This window comes from Macaca nemestrina, chromosome 10 (assembly GCF_043159975.1).
Source record: "Macaca nemestrina isolate mMacNem1 chromosome 10, mMacNem.hap1, whole genome shotgun sequence".
Classification (NCBI taxonomy): domain Eukaryota; kingdom Metazoa; phylum Chordata; class Mammalia; order Primates; family Cercopithecidae; genus Macaca; species Macaca nemestrina.
In genome coordinates, this window is record NC_092134.1 from 137110720 (window position 1) to 137130227 (window position 19508).

General features: G+C 50.5%; 1 protein-coding gene across 2 annotated transcripts in view; it reads left to right on the plus strand.

The window, feature by feature from the left end:
* The window catches only part of LOC105484247 (von Willebrand factor), a 186210-nt gene that overhangs the window by 41016 nt on the left and 125686 nt on the right, over positions 1-19508 (plus strand). For both annotated transcript variants that reach the window (XM_071072329.1, XM_071072330.1), the window contains exons 7-10: positions 12963-13179; positions 14762-14884; positions 16062-16173; positions 17154-17200. In XM_071072329.1, coding sequence (XP_070928430.1) covers positions 12963-13179; positions 14762-14884; positions 16062-16173; positions 17154-17200 — 499 coding nt within the window. The remainder of the gene's footprint in view (positions 1-12962; positions 13180-14761; positions 14885-16061; positions 16174-17153; positions 17201-19508) is intronic.

Consider the following 19508-nt stretch of genomic DNA (forward strand, 5'->3'; position numbering starts at 1 on the left):
TCAGTCGGGGGGAATGCTAGCAATGACTGAACCTTACAAAGGGATCTTGGCTTTATCCTATAGTCCTGTCTGCAACAGGAAGCCTGAGGCTCCGGGGGGCTGGGCTTGGGCTGCATCCAGCTCATACCATGCTTTTGCTAATCAGAAAAAGGCACCCCTTTCTTTTTTTTTTTTTTTTTTTTTGAGACGGAGTCTCGCTCTGTTGCCCAGGCTGGAGTACAGTGGTGCAATCTTGGCTCACTGCAAGCTCTGCCTCCCGGGTTCATGCCATTCTCCTGCCTTAGTCTCCTGAGTAGCTGGGACTACAGGCACCTGCCACTACGTCTGGCTAATTTTTTGTATTTTTAGTAGAGATGGGATTTAACCGTGTTAGCCAGGATGTTCTCAATCTCCTGACCTCGTGATTCACCTGCCTCAGCCTCCCAAAGTGCTGGGATTACAGGCGTGAGCCACTGTGCCCCGTCAAAGGCACCCCTTAAGAAACTTAACCACTACCTGCCGGGAAACGGCCAAGACAAACATAACTGAACATATAATGTACATGTATATACATGTACAATGTCCACCATATGAACAGCCACTTGGTGTGTTGCCACTGTGTGGACTCTGGCTCGCATCGTGACACGTGATGGTGTTGGCCTGGCTTCCTCAGGGAGGCACGGTCACTGTGACCATCGTCTCCTCGCTCAGGATCACCTCTGCAAGACGATCAGTCTCTATTGAGAAACTGGTGCACCAGTTATCACTCTTATCTACCAGTGGTGAATCATTCATCGGCAGCATCAACCTCTGACAGCTGTCCGAAGTGGAAGAAATTTCTTTTCATCAATGTTAGGAATCTTAGGCTCATAAAAACTTAGAGTTGGTTGAGAGTCTAGCAGATATCCGTTCAACCCCCTACCTGCTGCATGAATGCTCTCCACAAACTATGCCTGGGTAGACAGGTTATGCTGTGACCTTGACTTTTAAGAGTTAAGTCTTGGCCGGGTGCGGTGGCTCATGCCTGTAATCCCAGCACTTTGGGAGGCCGAGGCGAGCAGATCACGATGTCAGGAGGCCAAGACCATCCTGGCTAACATGGTGAAACCCCGTCTCTACTAAAAAAAAAAAAAAAGCTGGGCATGGTGGCGGGTGCCTGTAGTCCCAGCTTCTCAGGAGGCTGAGGCAGGAGAATGGCGTGAACCCGGGAGGCGGAGCTTGCAGTGAGCCGAGATCGCACCACTGCACTCCAGCCTGGGCGACAGAGCGAGACTCTGTCTCAAAAAAAAAAAAAAAAAAATTTGTAAGTCTTTGAGACACCGTTGCTGGGTGCTAACCAGCCATCTTGCAGACCTCAGCCCTAGGTGGCCTTCCTTGACTCCCTGGTAAATTCCTTCTTTCATTGTATGCCCATTTGAAGCTAAAGTCCTGTCCTTCCGTGTCCCTGAACACTGGAGAAGCAGGTGCTTTTGGTCTGGTTTCTCCTGGTCTGGCTTAGCTCACATCAGTTGCAGTCCTGTCAGTCACTGAATAGCCTCAGATTTACTGTTTTCCACTGGTCTCTGAATTTGGTGTTCATTGGATGAACACAAGCCTTATTTTCTTTGAGACCATTCGTGTCTTCACATTCTCTCGCTTCCTCCATTATCTTGTAGAACTCTTTCCTCTCCTCTGAAACAGCATGCGGGTCACCTGTAATTCCTCTTCCTCCCAGGAAATCACCTGTCTTGCTTGAGCTAACATTTTAAACAGTCATGTTGACTTTGATCGCAACATGCCTCCTCAATAGCCCAAAGAGGCGCAGAAAATAACCATTCTGTTAGAGACAAAGCAATTCACTCTTCATGTTCTCATTAAATATTGCCCACGCCTTTTATTCGCAAAGGACCTACCAGCCCTTTCTGCTCTTTCTCCTCATGGTGACGCTGAAAGGGAAGTTCACAGGCATGGAGGGAGGTGATGTAAGCCTAGCGGACTTGGGTCTCACCGTCTAGGCCCACTTCTGCCTTCCCTCCTCCTCCTTGCCTCTTCCTTTCACTTAATTGGCAGTTTTGGTCTGGAATGGACTTGGAGACTGGGAACAATTTTGTTCCATTTGTTTGGTTGGTAGCATAGTTGTGATTCATGGAGTCCAGTTGTCAGGGGAGAGCCTGGCCCAGAGAAGGTCAGTAGATCTCAAGGAAGGACCCTTGGAACGTAGGATCCCGGAGAAGTTAGCTGTCGCCGGGCGCGGTGGCTCACGCCTGTAATCCCAGCACTTTGGGAGGCCGAGGCGGGCGGATCACAAGGTCAGGAGATAGAGACCACGGTGAAACCCCATCTCTACTAAAAAAAAAAAAATACAAAAAATTAGCCGGGCGCGGTTGTGGGTGCCTGTAGTCCCAGCTACTCGGGAGGCTGAGGCAGGAGAATGGCGTGAACCCGGGAGGCGGAGCTTGCAGTGAGCCGAGATCGCGCCACTGCACTCCAGCCTGGGCGACAGAGCGAGACTCCGTCTCAAAAAAAAAAAAAAAGTTAGCTGTCATGATAGTCCTGGTTTTACAGATGTGGTGCCCACCCACTACGCCCCAGTGACACTGAGCTCAGAGCTGCGGTTTGCAGTAAGTACACATGTATCTTTATCTGTTTTGATGAGAACTGTGTCTCAAGTCTCTCTTTTGAGTCATAGGCTTGAGGAATGAGGACTTATTTCAGGTGCTTTACTGAGGTCCCAGGGGGCAGTCCCTGGTTTGGCCCAATTCTCTGCATGTCCTCGTGTGAGTGACTTTCCTACTCTGCCTCTCAGTCTTCCCTCTCTAAGGTAAACAGAGCTCCATGGAACCCCCACACGGATAGGTACCCTTTCTTTACAGCAGATTCGCTCACCTGAGGGCAGGGATTCAGTGGTTGTGCTGAAACAGTGGTCACCTTGGCCATTGTTCCCTTGGGGGTCTAACCTCATGGCAGAGGTCAGTGGCTACCATGGGGTTTTGCAGATTTCCCTTGAGTTACACAGAGTTTGGCCTTTGTAAAATTTAAAATTTTCTTTTAAATTTTACGTTAAGTTCTGGGATATGTGTGCTGAACGTGCAGGTTTGTTACGTAGGCATACATGTGCCACGGTGGTTTGCTGCACCCATCAACCCATCATTTAGGTTTTAAGACCCACATGCATTAGGTGTTTGTCCTAATGCTGTCTCTCTCCTTGCCCCCCACCTCCCTGACAGGCCTTGGTGTGTGATGTTCCCCTCCCTGTGTCCATGTGTTCTTATTAGAACGTGGCCTTTTACGTTACTAATTTGACAAGCCCTTGAGGAGAGTTGGATAAGGTCCTAGTACCCAAGCATTCAGTTCAAAGGCTTCCCTAACATAATGTTCTCAAAATCCTTTAACAGTTTCTTAGGTGGGTTCCTTTCCCTTTCCCTTTTCCCTGGTGAGGAACAGAATGGACAAGAATCTGATGGTGCCCATAAATGCATATTCATTGAGATGTTTCATATGGCTTGGGGAGATACAAAATAGACTAAGGGATAAGACACATAAGAGAAATTAAACCATGAAAGACTGGGGTCAGTAAATGACAAATTGCCGAGTGAATGGTAAGTGATAGCACAGTTTAGGGGAATTAGCTCCTGTCACAGAGCTGAGGCTCTTTTCTTGCTGGGAGCAGGATGGGTGAGTGATTCACAGAGGGGTGCTTTCCATCCCCAGAGCTCGGTAGGCCCCAGACTGGGAACCCCAGGGTATGGTGCCTTGTGCTTGTGCTTCCATCTAGCATGTCCTAATCCCTGGAAGCTGCTCAGATGCCTCCAGGGAGCACCAAGGAGAAGGTGAAGAGGGTCCCTTAGAGAGCTCCATGGCCGACTTTCCTGCTTCTCATGAGCCCTGGACCCCAACTGTCTTAGAGGAATGCCAAGCTCTGCAGGCACCATCCATTTGGTGGAAATCTATCAACCTGTTTCACCAGGTCCTTGTGAGTCAGAATCTTGGAATGCGGGTGAGAATCTTAGGCCAGCCAGAAGTTATAAATAGAATCAGCTACCCTCCCCCACCCATCATTACAGGCTGACCAATGAGAAGGTGTTCCCTGCTGCAAGGTGAATTCTTCAACCCACTACTTTGGAGCAGCTCAGGCTCCAGGTACCTCCATATCTACCAGAGGCTGCTGCAGGGCACCCACCCCAGAGCTAGAAAGATCAGGGTCTGTGGAACAATATTGCACTCTTATGTATTAGACTTTCCTTTCTTTGTTCACTCAGTCCTAGGAATGTCCCCCTCCTTTCTCCTTTGTCAGCTGCTTGGGAGCAAACACAATAGCTAAGCTTCAGATCTCTGGCTCTGCTTTCTCTCCTCCTGCTGCCTGCCACTGAGGAGATGTGCTTGCTTTTCCTCCTCCTCCCCTGCACCCGCCTGATGTCTCTGGGGAAGATGCCTGGTCTTCTTTAATGAACTGGAAATGTGATTAAGATGGGTCACAATTGGGTCTGCACACCAACCCAGGCATGGTGAGGTCATGGCTGGATGGGCTGGGGCAGCTGCTCTCCTGCAGCTTCTGGCATCGCGGACAGGAGTTGAAAGAAGACAGGAGTAGCTGATACAGGGCCTTGGAGCCAGGCAGAGGCTGGAAGTGTGCAAATTCGCTGGCTCTTGTTTTGCATCCCTGCCAGAATGGTTTAGCAGAGAACTGAGGAGCCAGCATGGATAGCAGGCAAATGAGAATAGTTACAAGCATTTGATTTCCTGATGTCATCTCATTCGATTTCATTTTGCAGAAACTGTATAGGGTCAGTCCACTTATTGCTACCTGTGTCAATTAGGAGTAGGTTCAGCTGTGAGTGACAGGACTTATACAATCTAAGTTTATCTCTGATGTAAAGAAGCTTGGGGTAGGATGTCAGGGCCATGTAAGATCTCATGGTGTTGGGATCCAGGGTCCCTCTGTCTCATTTCTCTGTTATCCCCAGTGAGGGCTTCTACCTCGTGTACCAAGACGCCGGCTCAAGCTTCAGGCATCACAACTACATTCCCGCGGTAGAAAGAGAAGGGACTAAGAAAGGAGCAGTCCCTTATTTTGAGGACACTTCGTGGAGGTTGCAGAAGACCCCTCTGCTTATAGCCTTCTGGGCATTGCTTATAGTAATATGGCTGCCCCCAGCTGCAAGGGAGGCTGAGAAATGGAATCTTATTCCCAGCAGCTCTGTGCCTGGCGGGGGGAATTTGAAAACTGAGGATTCTGTGACTAAGAAAGAAGGGGAGAATAGATCCTGGACGACTTTCAACCTCTCCCACTGTCCTCCTCTTTCACAGGTAGGGAAATGGGGGTGCAGAGAGGAGAGATAGTTTTTTTCTTTTTTTTTTTTTTTATTTGAAACAGAGTCTTGCTCTCTTGCCCAAGCTGGAGTGCAGTGGTGCAGTCTTGGCTTACTACAACTTCTGCCTCTCAGGCTCAAGTGATTCTCCGGCCTCAGCCTCCCTAGTAGCTGGCAGAACAGGCACGTGCCACCACGCCCGGCTAATTGTGGATATTTTTGTAGAGATAGGTTTCGCCGTATTGCTGGTCTCGAACTCCTGGGCTCAAGTGATCTGCCCACTTTGGCCTCCAAAAGTGCTGGGATTACAGGTGTGAGCTACTGCACTTGGCCGAGATAATTTTAAGTCACACACTTTCAAAGTGATGGGTTGCAAGAGGCAGAGGTTGCAGTGAGCCGAGATTGCGCTATTGCACTCCAGCCTGGGCAACAAGAGCGAGGCTTCGTGTTAAAAAAGAAAAAAAAGCGATGGGTTGAGATTCTAGCCCAACCATGCTTTTAAAACCTGAGCTGTATCCACTGTATGACCCCTTCGCTAGTGTTAAAAACCTCAGACAAATTAAGTTTAACAGGGTTTAGTTGAGCAAAGAATGATGCATGAATCGGGCAGCCCCCGAATCAACAGGCTCAGAGAGACTCTGGCCTGCCTCATGGTCAAAGATTTATGGACAGAAAAAGGGACTATCAGAAACCGGAAGTGAGATAGATAGCTGGATTGGCTACAGCACAACGTTTGCCTTATTAGAACATGGTTTGAACAGTGGGCTGCCTTTGATCGGCCAAAACTGTGACTGCCCCAGGAGGAGGTTACGGTGTGTTTATATCTCCAGTTAGGTTACAGTTCATTGTGTAGGAAGAAACCTTTAGACCTAACTTAAAATATGTAAGGAGGCAGTTTTGGCTAAACTTAATTTAACAATTGCATAGCAGTTCTCCAACTGTTTAGTCGTAGGACCCCTGTATACTCTTAAAAAATAATGGACTTTAAAGAGATTTTGTTTATGTGGGTCATATCTCTTGATCCTTACCATATTAGATATTAAAACACAAATTTAAAACAAATTCGTTGATTTGTTTTAAAATAACAAGCTCATCATATTTTAATGTAAACATATTTTTAGACTGGGTGCAGTGGTTCACGCCTGTAATCCCAGCACTTTGGGAGGCCGAGGCGGGGCGGATCACGAGGTCGAGTTCCAAGACCAGCCTAACTAACATGGTGAAACCCTGTCTCTACTAAAAATACAAAAATTAGCTGGGCGTGGTGGCATGTGCCTGTAAACCCAGCTACTCAGGAGGCTGAGGCAGGAGAATTGCTTGAACCCTGAAGGCGGAGGTTGCAGTGAGCCGAGATTAGGCCACTGCACTCCAGCCTGAACGACAGAGTGAGATTGCGTTTCAAAAACAAACATATTTTTAAATAAAAAGAACGATAAATTCCAAACCAGAAAATAATTTAGAGGGAAAATGACAGTTTTACAGTTTTGCAAATCTCTTTGCTGTCTGGCTTCAGATACATTATCTGGATGCTCATACCTGCACCTGCATTTAAATCTGTTGTGATATCTCACGTCCCACAGTCTCGGAAAACTGCGCTGCACTCTGGTGAAAGAGGAAGAAGTGCAAATAGCATCTTAGTAGTATTATAAAAACAGTTTTGACTTTGTGCACCCCTGAAAGGATCTCAGGAATCCCTAGGCGATCCCTGGACCTCACCTTAAGAACCACTGACCTAGGCCGGGCACGGTGGCTCACTCCTGTAATCCCAGCACTTTGGGAGGCCGAGGTGGGCAGATCACGAGGTCAGGAGATTGAGACCATCCTGGCCAAATGGTGTGAAACCTTGTCTCTACTAAAAATACAAAAATTAGCTGGGCGTGGTGATGCGTGCCTGTAATCCCAGCTACACGGAAGGCTGAGGCAGGAGAACCCCTTGAACCAGGGAGTCGGAGGTTGCAGTGAGCCGAGGTCGTGCCACTATACTCCAACCTGGTGACAGAGCGAGTCTCCATCTGAAAAAAAAAAAAAAAAATCACCTAGTACATTCTTTACCCATTCCATGCCTCAGTTTCTAAATCTGAAAAGGTATCTGTCAGCCTTTGAGGAGAGCTGTGTTCTTTGGAGGCATCTTCAGGCCTCTGAAGGGCCCGTTGGTGGCATGAGGTGATGAGGTGGTCTCTGAAAGTACTTTAGGGTGGACTAGGAGAGAGGTCAGCTGTGGAGAGGAGGTGAGTTTGCCTCAGCCTTTCCTGAACGCAGGAGGGTGGGCGGAGAATCTGTGGAGGGCCTTCTGGCCAGGGAGCCCTATGAGCCAGCAGCCCTCCATGACCGAGTGGATGGTGAGAGCCAGATATGCCTGGCCTAGGCATCCCACCTGGCTCCTGCCCACCCCACCCACTGGTGTGCATGACTGTGCCAATTCCCACAGGAAAAGAGGGCACGCAGAGCCGTTTCTAAGCCACATGGAGGGCAGAACCTGGGAGGAGTGAGGGAAAGGAGCCTGTGAGAACTTCACGCAGGCAGGAACGCACACGGAAGGCTCTGAGGGCACAGGAACAGGCAGAAAGTAGACACCTACTCAAGGAGAGTTTGGCTGGGTTTGATGATGGGGGCCATAACTACCTGCTGAGAGAAGCTGAGGCCACAGACTTGGACCAGCCTCTCAGAGGGCAGATGTGCTTTTCTTGGAATTTGTTGGCAAGGCTGGGCGCTGGAGTCTCAGTGCTCGGCTCAGCCGTGGTGACCCTGTTTCCCCTCCTGCCTGAGCTTATGCCATTGGCTTCACCTGGCATGACCTCTCTCTGCCCTGCAGTCTTCAGTCCTATATTGCATCCGGGGCCCTGTGCAGACTGCCTCCTATTAGGCAGCCTTCCCTGGCGTCTCAGCTGCAGGTTTCTTACTGCTGTCATTGGCTGCGTTGGGAAGACACCTCTAGGTGAGGACCAGGTCTTCAGGCTGTTATGCAAACATCCCCATGGAAACACCCGGTTCAGGTAGACTGAATGCCAGTTAAAGAGCTGGAGGGCATGACCTACTGCTGTCTGTGTTCATCACTGTTAGGTTTGATTCAGCACATCCTTATTGCCTGCCATGTGTGCCCTGGGAATACAGCTCCTGTTTTTGAGAAGCTTGCAGAGAAATGGAGGAGATGGCCACAGGAATGGACCATTTCAGTATAAGAATAGAGGCCCCCAGAGGGCTGTGATAATGCCTCACTTGGCAGGAGTGGGGAGTAGGACCTCTCAGAAGCCTTCCTGGAAAAGGAGGCTCTTGATCTGAAGTGTGGGGTGGGAGTTAGTGGGGGCCAAAGAAGGGGGAAATGTGGGGAGGGCAGGGGGCAGATTCTCCTGCTGGGCCATATGAGGGGGATCTGTTTGCTTTCTATTGCATTCGTTGAGGCTGGCACCGTGTATGGAGCAGGGAGGGTAAGGCTGGAGAGCCAGGCTGGGGTCAGGTCATGAAGGGTGAGCTTCCTGGCTTTGCTGTCTCCTCATGAGCTAGAGCTTTGTCCTGTCAGCCAGGGTGGGACATACATAGTTAGACTTGCATTTTATATGGGCTTGGACACCCTGCTGGAGACCCAGAGGCCACACTGCGAATGCTTGTTGAATAAATGTTTTGGTCACTGCCTACCTCCCAGGGTCTCTGCCACGAGCCTGAGAGTACAAAATGCCAACTCCTCCTTGGATCTCTTTTTTTTTTTTTTTTTTTGAGATGGAGTCTCGCTCTGTTGCCCAGGCTGGAGTACATTGGCATGATCTCGGCTCACTGCAAGCTCCGCCTCCCTGGTTCATGCCATTCTCCTGTCTCAGCCTCCCGAGTAGCTGGGACGACAGGAGCCCGCCACCACGCCCGGCTAATTTTTTTTTGTATGTTTAGTAGAAACAGTTTCATCGTGTTAGCCAGGTTGGTCTCAATCTCCTGACCTCATGATCCGCCCACCTCGGCCTCCCAAAGTGCTGGGATTACAGGTTTGAGCCACCGCCCTTGGACCTATTTCTGTGTCCTGTCTCAGGACCTGGCCTGGCAGGGCTACCTGTGGCAGAACAGGAAGCTGGGAGCAGCAGAGATAGCCACCTAAACACGCCACGTGGTATGGCTGCAGGTGAGTGCGGATCCAGCTGCGAGTGCTGGGCAGACCTCTGCAAGTCCTGACCGGCTCTCAGACTGTGACCACTCAGGTGGACCAAGTTCAGGCCAAGCCTGACCAGAGGAAGACTGAAGGACAAAATGGGAGGACAGACTTTATCTTCTGTTTCTGCTGAGAAAGAAACCCTAGGCGATTTCAGAGGTTTGTACTGTACAGTGGAGGCCAAAGGAATTGTTCTAAGAAGGGAGGTGGCTGTTTCTGCAGAAATCCACTCCCATCCTGCAGGCAAGTCATCAGAAACACGCTTCTTGCTAAGGCTTTCTGTAAGCCATTTACTACCTCCAGGGACCTCCCAGGAAATGTGCTGGGGTACTGTTCCCATTATCCCTCTGAGTGGGAAAAGAGTGATTTGGAAAAGCTGGAGATGGGCCATGCTGGGCTGTGTCTCGCCACGGCTGAGAGGGGAGAGTGCCTGGATTCCTGGGTCTCTTCTTTTCCTTGGCTGGTGCTGCATCCTGCTGGTGGGAATCCCTGGTTCCTGGTCCCTGTGCCTGCAGGAATTAGTCCTGTGGTGCAGGGACTGCTCAGAGCCACTGTGCGACAGCCCAGGTGATGGCAGCAGCCATAGCAGTGACCAGGAAAACCCCAGGGAGTGCCTTTTTGAGGTTTTCTCTAGTTTCAAATTGCAGGTGGAGAAAGGGCTAGACAAGAGCCTGAGCACATGGCCCTGTCTGGGACACCCTCGTCTGTACTCTGAGTTCAGTGACCTAATTCTCTGACATTTTTGATGGGGTAGGCAGCATGGCAGAATGGAGGGAAAGACACAGGCCTTGGTCTCCTTCCCTGAGCCCCAACTTGGCGGTGAGGATGGCAGGTTCTGCCTATTGCAAAGAGGGGAGGTTCCCTCCCTGCTACTAGAAACTCACTTTGTTCTGGAGGAGTGTGAATTTCCCAAATAAAAGATGAACAAAAGCAGCCCCTCTGTTCCCTAAGGAGCACCCAAAATACTAAGAAGTGATAATGTTGCCTGGCAACCATTCATCTCAGTATAGCCCAGGGAGATGGAGATAAGGGGGAAGAGGACAAAGGTGTCCTTCTGTTCTGCTTGGGGACCTGCTCACTATTCTAGTGGGTAAGCCTAGTGGCTGGAGGGATCTCTCTGGTGGCCAGGAGGTGATAGGGGTCATTTATTAAGGTAAGTCTTCTGTGTGCATGTTCTGTTCAGTCTTCAGTAATCTTGTCACATAGGAACTGTTACTATTCTCCCCCATTTTGCAGAGGAGGGGGGTTGAGTAAACAGCCTAGCTCACACACTAGCATGGGGAAGACGTTGGGCTGAATCTGGGGCTGTGGAAGTTGTCATGAGGCCAAGGCAGGCCTGCCCACCTCTGTCAGTCTCCCTGGCCATTGCTTTCCGAAGCCTCAGGTTCCCCTTGTGTAAAATGCTCAGGGTGACCAATGGAAGGCTGCATGTAACCGCCTGAGACCTAAGTGGTCCCAGGACCCACAACAGTGGCCTGCATTCATGGCTGGCCTGCGTGGTGCTGGCATTGTGGCGTGTTCACACGGCCCCACCAGGTTGTCCGAGACTGTGGTCATTTCCACAGGTCATTCTCACTCTAGGACATCCTCCTCTGACCAGGTAAACTGATCCACCGCCAGTAAGGGGCAGAGCTGGGCCTTAGGCCTAGGCTTTTCACAGCCATGCAGCGGGTGCCGGCCCGGCAGAAGGGGATTGGGCAAGGCACGCCATGGAGGGACTGCTGTTGGCTGTCCCCGTGAGCCTGCCAGCTGCGCTTCTACAGTTCAGCTGCGCTTGCCGGTGGGGACTTCCTGAATGTGCAAAGAGAACCTGGGTTTTTTTTTTTTTTTTTTGGGACAGGGGCTCTGTCACCCAGGCTGGAGTGTACTGGCACAATCTCAGCTCACTTTAACCTCCACCCCTGCCCCTGTTCAAGCAATCTCTTGCCTCAGCCTCCCGAGTAGCTAGGATTACTAAGCCTGCACCACCACGCCCCACTAAGTTTTGCATTTTCAGTGGAGACGGGGTCTCGCCATATTGGCCAGGCTAGTCGCAAATTCTTGACCTCAAGTGATCTGCCCGACTTGGCCTCCCAAAGTGCTGGGATTACAGGTGTGAGCTACCGTGCCTGGTCTGCCTGCCTGGCTTTGAGGGTGGAGTGTGTGGAGGCCTAGCAAGGGGCAGGGCCCTAGCACCAGGCACTGGAGGTAGGACACTGATTTCCTTGGGACCAAGATCCCTGTGCTGCCAGACTGGATTTCAAGGACGGTGAGCAGATGGGGTCAGGTTTCTATTCCCCTGGGCTTTCTGTGGTGCCACAAAACAGGCCCATAGGCCTGGCCTCTGGCTCCTGGCCCCTGGCCCAGACTGTAGATTTACACAGGCTTGCTCTGGAGACCCTTTGTACAACTCGAGCTGATTGAGTTTCCTTCTCAAAATGGGTCATTTCTTTCCTCTTTGTTACTGTCCCCTTTCCAAACACTGATTGGCTCCAGTTTACCCTTCAGGACTCAGTCCTTCCATTGAGATATTCTTGCACTTTTTTCTTTTTAGCTGAAGATCGTAAGTCCTTTCACGAACCCCCAGCTTTGTCAGAGTATGCATTACGCCTCCAAGAAGTCACGCAAGAAAGAAATGGGGGTCATATACATCCATGACTCTGTTGTGCCAAAGCTAAGACAGACATGGATTCTAAGATGCGCCATTGTTCTGTGTATCGCTCAGAAACGAAAGGCTGCCAGTTAAAATACGATAGCCGTCCTAAGATGCGCTCCAACTTCAGAGATGTCACACTGTGGGGAAAAGGTGTATTTAGAGTTATTAATACATAGAATGGAGAGATGTTTCTAGGTAAAACGTAGAGTCGTTTATACGACCTATGTGAGTGAGCAGAAGTAGGAAGTGATGACAGTTCCAAAGCTGCCTGTGTTATCAGGATGAGGGCATCCACAAAGGAGTAGAACCAAGGAATACTCATGCCTGCTGCAGTGTGTCTGGGACATTCCATAGAATCCGTGCTTGCTGTTGCTGCCGGGAGCTGGTCCCGTCTGGCCTCAGCAATCACCGGGGGAGTGTTTCAAAAAAACGTCTTGCTGAACTCCATCCCCAAACTACTGAATTCAGATCTCTTGGGGTGAGACCCAGGAATCTCACTTTGTAAAGCCCCTTGTTCCATCCCCTCATTCATAGTGAAGAAGGGCAAGGTCAGGGAGGGGAGCCGACCTCGTTCCTGGACTCTGCAGCCCCTCAGGCCAACTCCAGGGCCAGTGCTCTTCGTGCTTCTCTCCATCCTCTATCCGTTCCTAGGACACTGCTCACCATGGCAACCCAGGGCCTTGGACTCTGCATTTCCAGAACTAAGTCTAGGATATAACCTTAGCCTTGGTCTACTTCACATTGCACGGGTCCAGCATCTTTTTCTTGGTCGATGGGCTGTTGCATTGAACACATGCATCTGCTTGGTGCCAGCCTGTCCCAGATGCTGAGGGAGCTGCCTTGGTTTCCCTGGCAGGGCTAAGTCTCAGCGCCACACTCAGGGAGACACTAAGGGAGCATACTGCTGAGGCAGTCCCTCTTCCTGCAGGGCCTGTGGGAGCAGTGCCAGCTTCTGAAGAGCACCTCAGTGTTTGCCCGCTGCCACCCTCTGGTGGATCCCGAGCCTTTCGTGGCCCTGTGTGAGAAGACTTCGTGTGAGTGTGCTGGGGGGCTGGAGTGCACGTGCCCTGCCTTCCTGGAGTACACCCGGACCTGTGCCCAGGAGGGAATGGTGCTGTATGGCTGGACTGACCACAGCGCGTGCAGTAAGTCGGCCCCCTGCCCCGTCCTGCCCTGCCGGGATGAACGGTCTGTCCTGGGTGATGTCCCTCAGGGCGCTTCGGGGCTGTGTCACATCCGTGCGGCTTTACCACACCCAGCTAGCCAGTGACTGCAAAGACACGTGTCCCGGACCCATTTCCTGAATGGCTCCTGCCCTCTGTCAAACGGCCTTGCTAAAGCCCCATGTCCTGCCCCTGCCTCCGTCCCACCCCTGCGCCTCCCCTGGCGCCCCCTGACTTCCCCTCACTTCCCTCAGGAAATCCGACCCCTGCACTCACACAGTGTTCTCTGCTTCCCACCAAGATCTTGGCAGTTGCAGTTTCGGTTTTGTCTTCACCGCCTGCCCGCCTGAATTGATGAGGAACAGGGCGCTGGCCTGCCTGTCCGTGTGTGGTGGTCTTTGAGACAGTAGAAAGCCTTGATTAAGTTCTTCTCTTTTATATCAGCCGCCTCTCCTGCAGGCTGATGACTGCCGTCCCTCCTCGTGGTGCTGTGTGTTTCATCTTCCAGTCTCAGTGGGTCCCTAGTTATGGTCACTGTCCCCAAATTATTAAGTAGGGATTTCTGAGGTCACCTTACAAGAAGTCTTTCCCCAGCCCTTCCAGTGATGAAAAGCCATGCAGATGGGCGCGCAGTCTGCGACGGTTCCACAGATGAGACAGGAGCTGGCCACATCTTTAGACTGCACACATGTGTCTCAGTGTGTGGCAAATAGCTGCTGAATTCGAACTTCCCACCTGCCGTGGGGGTGTGAGGAAGGAGGATACTAGCAGCAGGTTTCTCCTCTGTAAAGCCGAGTGGCTGGTTTTTTTTTTTTTCTCGGTCTGTGAATGTAGGGTAGGGGAGATACCTGATGTATCTTGGAAAAGGTTAAGGGGCAATAGTTTGGTGTCAGAAAGCCTGGAAAGGAGTGCTTATGTGTTCTGGCCTTTCAGTCAGCCTGAGCATCAGTCAGCTACAAGGTAGAGAGAGGAAGGAGGAGAGCCTGTCCTTGCCGTGAGGAGCTGGTTCCAGTGGGAAGAACAGAGTGCTTAGGTGATATCTGTGAAGGCAGCCTTGCGGCAGAGTGGAAATAAATATGGAATGAGTGTCTCCATGCAGGCAAATGTGCCCTGTGCTGGGTGGGGCGTTTGATTGGGGCCAATTTCATGGGGAAAAGGAGGAAGGATGGGATAGAGGGGACCATGGCTCCTTGCTTGGTCCTAGGAGGCCACTCGTTTTGAGCCTAGAGGAGTTTGGTGTCACTCTGAAAGGGTTTTAGGTGAAGGGGAGCAAAAGAATGCCCAGTTGTTCATGGAGAGCAGATGACCACAAGGGGAAAGGTAGGGGTCCTGGGTGCCCCCGATAGGTCTTAGTAAGGGCTTCATGAGATGGAAGATGTTCATCTAAGGGAGGAGTGGCCTCAGAGGGGCACGTGGCTCACTGGGGCCGAGATGGCCCTGGAAGCCTGAAGACAGAGGGGGAGCAGTCAGAGTGGGCGCAAGAGGGTCAGGCTGCGGCGTGACTGGTAAGATGATGCACCGGTGGGACCTGCTCTGGGCAGACCCCTTCGATGATCCTTTTCAGGCCCAGTGTGCCCTGCGGGTATGGAGTATAAGCAGTGTGTGTCCCCTTGCGCCAGGACCTGCCAGAGCCTGCACATCAATGAAGTATGTCAGGAGCGATGCGTGGATGGCTGCAGCTGCCCTGGTAATGAACTTCCCATTTTATTTACAAATCGGAGACCTTGCCAGCACCCTTGGCTTTGGGAAGCGAGATGAAGGCCACTTGTGTTTGCTCTCCGTTGCTGAAATCAGAAGACTTCTATTAAGCTTTTAAATGTCTTTGTCCAGCGTGATCAGGATTGAGCTGGTCTTTCTTTTTAATGTCCGTTGTCCTGTTGTACTGTATCCATGAACGCACTTGTGTTTCGGGAAATTGGAGGGTGGCCTGGGCCCCAACAGTGGCTTGCTTTGGGGAACTCGTGGCCCATCTGAACTGCAGTTGCTTTCTCAATTAGCTGTGTCAGGGAACCGATCTGGGAAAAAGATCTCCTGGGTGTGCCGTGTGAGCCCAGCTGAAAAAGGGCTCTGTGCTAGAAAGTCTTTTCAGGGAAGGCTTGGTGGGCTTTAGGGAAAACCCCTGTTTGATTACTGACAGCAAGGCTGGGCGCTGTGGCTCACGCCTGTAATCCCAGCACTTTGGAAAGCCAAGATGGGCAGATCACTTGAGTTCAGGAGTTCGAGACCAGCCTGGCAACGTGGTGAAACCCTGTCTCCACTAAAAATACAAAAATTAGCTGGGGGTGGTGGTGTGCACCAGTAATTCCAGCTGCTTGGGAAATTGAGGCAGGGGAATCACTTGAACCCAGGTGGCGGAAGTTGCTGTGAGCCGAGATCACACCACTGCACTCCAGCCTGGGTGATAGAGCGAGACTCAGTCTAAAAAAAAAAAAATTTATTGAGAGTGAAGTCCTGTGTGTTTCAACTCGACTTCTCTCACTGGAAGAACTTGAACAAAACTGTTGATTCCCTTCATCTGCGGAATGGTGATGAGTATCTTCCCCATCTCACGTTGCTGCGTTAATGTGTAAGGGAAGCAGCACACACATTCTCGAGCTTCCTGGAAGAAGCCCTAAGCCCAGACTTGTGCCTCCCCTACTGGATGACCTGGAACAAAATTCTTCCTCTCATTTCTTCATCTGTAGTATGGAGATGAGGAATTTCCCTTCCTTATATTGCATTGTGTTGAAAGATAAACACCATAGAACAAGTTCTTTGAGCTTCCTGGAGGAAGCCCGACCATCGCCCCTGGGGATTCTGTAGTTGTGGGATGAGTGAGGCAGTGACAATGTTGAGGTCTTTGTCTTCGATGCCTTTGACCCCAGAGGGACAGCTCCTCGATGAAGGCCTCTGCGTGGAGAGCACCGAGTGTCCCTGCATGCATTCCGGAAAGCGCTACCCTCCTGGTGCCTCCCTCTCTCGAGACTGCAACACCTGGTAATGGGGGCTGCGCCGCGTGCTCTGGGAGACCTGCCCAGGGGACTGGGGAGGGGAGCTGGGTCAGCAGGAGTGGTGGCAGGTGGAAAAGAACCTGGGCCGCGCCAAGAAAGAGACTGAGTTGGAGGCTACTGGTGGGGGCTAGGGACAGGTTGTGGCAGGCAATGATGGGGAGCAAAGAGTATATTACAGATAAATAAGCCTTGAAGACGGGGAGGTCAGGAAGGGCAGGATCCTTCACACGCAGACAACATCTCTAGCTGTCCCTCCAAACTGCTTTCATAAATGATCCTCTCCCTCTGGAGGAGGGCTGTATCACTAAGCAGCACGTAGGTCCTTCTCTCCTTGAAATCTCTCATCTGCCCGGTGGTAGGGAGTTGCAGTGGCCAGTGGAAACTCACACCAGTCTGCCCTCCCTTGGTCCTTGCAGTAGGCCAGGCCCAGCCTGGCTTCTGTCATCTCAAGAAGCACCCCTGGATGTCACCTCTGGCTTGCTTTGCCAGTCCCCTGTGCAGCAGGGACAAAAATTCGTTTGGTCCCCAGGCCTTCTCCCTTTGCTGTCTTTCCCGCATGGCAGCCTTCTGTGTCCACTGAGCCCCCAGGTTTTCAGTCGGCCACCGCCCACCACACTTCTGGGCTGGGAACTACCCATTTCCATATCGCTGTCTTGCGCTCTGCCACTCACTGTGTGTGGGGCAGGAATTTGACTTCTTGGTATCTGAGTAGATTTTCAGGGGCATCAGGTAGTTTTTCTTCTTTTTCTGTCGGGATTTCTTCCCCTGGATATTTCTAATATTCCTTTGTGGCCAAAACTGTGTCCTGTACAATTTTAACCCTATGAAGATTCTGCTAGCACCAGCTCCTTTCTTCTCCCGCATCCCTTCGTTTGGGGACTGTGATAACTACCATGAGCTCTAAATCCGTTTGCATACCCTTGTGTTTGCAGAACCACCAATGACCTGTGCTTTTCTCCCCGACAGCATTTGCCGAAACAGCCAGTGGATCTGCAGCAATGAAGAATGTCCAGGTAGGCGACCTGCCGCTCATTCCCTTCCTCCTCCTCTGAATGGGGAGGCTTCTCCTCCTCTCTTAGCAGACAGGGAGGGCCACACATCAAGGCAGTGAGAAGTTGCCCTTTCTGCACAGGTTGGCTGCGACCACATGACCCCAGCTCTGGTTTCAGGTACCAGCTATGCTAACCCATTCACAGGCCAGAGGTGGGAGCCCTGCAACAGCTGAAAGGGCAGAACACACCTGTGTTCAGGTGTTATTGTCTGTCCTTATTTTCTGTTTGCTGAAAGGATTAAGGTTGAGCTGTAAGGCCTGTATGGTCATGATTGTCTTGACTAGACAAAGAGGATACAAATTCTTTGGAAAATTAAGAGGTAGAAGGGCCTGGTAATTCTTTAGGCTTGAAGGGACAGTTCTAATGGAATTTTCCAAAATGACTAACATGAAGACCATGGCGTGGTCCAAGAGCTAGGAAAATCAGGTCACCAAATGATTCCTCCCATCCTGTCCCTGCCCTGGAAAATCTGCTTAGGAAAAATTATTGAGCAATCTCTGCCATTTGCTTTCTCCTCTGTTTGGCCCCAACTCTATTCTATTAACTGCAAACCTTGCCCATTCAGAGCTCCCTTCTGCCCCACCTTCCAATGACCTCGGACCTTGCCCTCTGTGGTCACTCACGTGGTGTTCTCTGTGCGCTGGCCGCTGCACTAAACATTTTCCAGTTACAACCTGTGAGGCAGGTGCAATTTATTCTCACGAAAGCAGAAACAGACCTAGAGAGGTTAAATGACTTGCCCAAAGTTACACAGCTGCTATGAGGCAGAGCCAGGGCTTGAACTCATAATTGCCTGACTTCTTTTTCCCTTTCCTTTCTTTTCCTTCCTAGTCCTAACCTTCGGTGGCCTGAAGTGGGTTGAGCTTGGATACCTGGGATTGTATTTAGGGTCTGTGAATTAAAGGCTTTAGGATAACTCAGGACCTTATCCAGTGCCCTGTACACTGGGAAAATTCTGGAACTAGATGTGGGCTAGATCAGTTAGTCTAGCAAAGAGATGGCCACCCAGCCAAGTTATCTTTTGTGTAACCCTTGAAGAAAGCACGAAGGAGAAAGGATTGCTCTTGAAAATGGTGTCTGTGCTCCATTGAACATAATTACGCCATGTCAAAGACTGAAGGAGCTCTTTGGAAGACATGTGAGTTGCTGCAATTAACTTTTGAAAACACTTTTAACATCTAAATAATAAGCACTCATTGTATGAGATCTGTGAGCCACAGTGGGTGGAATTAGGAATTTGAGTTTATCGTGTGTGTTTTTTTAGATGTTTGTAACCATCAGATTAGGAAGTCTTAACAACTACTTACTGTAGGATGGGTCTTTCTTCCATTATCCTTCCAACTGTCCATTCATCCAAGTACTATTTGAACACCCACTGTGTACATGATGTATGTTTTCTGGGGCAGACAATATAATCCTCTGGTCTTCAGTTCAAAATCTGGAAGATGACTTTGCTGAGGATATAAGACATTATCTTGATGTCTTGATGAAAAGATAAACAGTTTCAATTCTGTCTACTAAGTGGTTTGATATTTTGCCAACAAAACCACTACGCTCTTCTCTGCGTTCTCAAAGCCTTGGCTGTGACCATCTTTTTCTAGTTCGGGAGTTTTGTTGATCATTGCTTCCTGGTCCATGTGTACCCATGCACACGAGCATATTTCCACACCCTGCCATGACTCAGCAGGTGGTGGGGCTGTCTGATGCTCCCCGTGTAATGACTGCAGGTAGAGCTTCTGATGGGAAGAATGGGCAGTATGGTTCTGGAGGGGATATGCTTTTGGCTCTGCTTGTAAAGTGAGGAGCAGGCCAGAGCTGCTCTGCAGCCCCTGGAGGAGTGGACATTGTGCATGTTAGAAATAGAGACCTGGGGCCAGTTGGCGGTAGCTTCTGCCTGTAATCCCAGCACTTTGGGAGGCCAAGGCAGGAGGATCACTTGAGGCCAGGAGTTCAACACCAGCCTGGCCAACACAGCGAAACCCCGGCTCTACTAAAATTACAAAAATTAGCTGGGTGTGGTGGTGCATGTCTGTTAATCTCAGCTACTTGGGAGGCTGAGGCAGGAGAACTTCTTGAACCTGGGATGCGGAGGTTGCAGTGAGCTGAGATCTCACCACTGCACTCCAGCCTGGGTGACAGAGTTGAGACTCCATCTCAAAAAAAAATAAATACATAAAAACACCTGGATTTTCATTTTCTGGAATAAGATGAGAGTGTGTTAGTTATCTATTGCTGTGTAACAAATTATCCCCAAATGTAGCACCTTAAA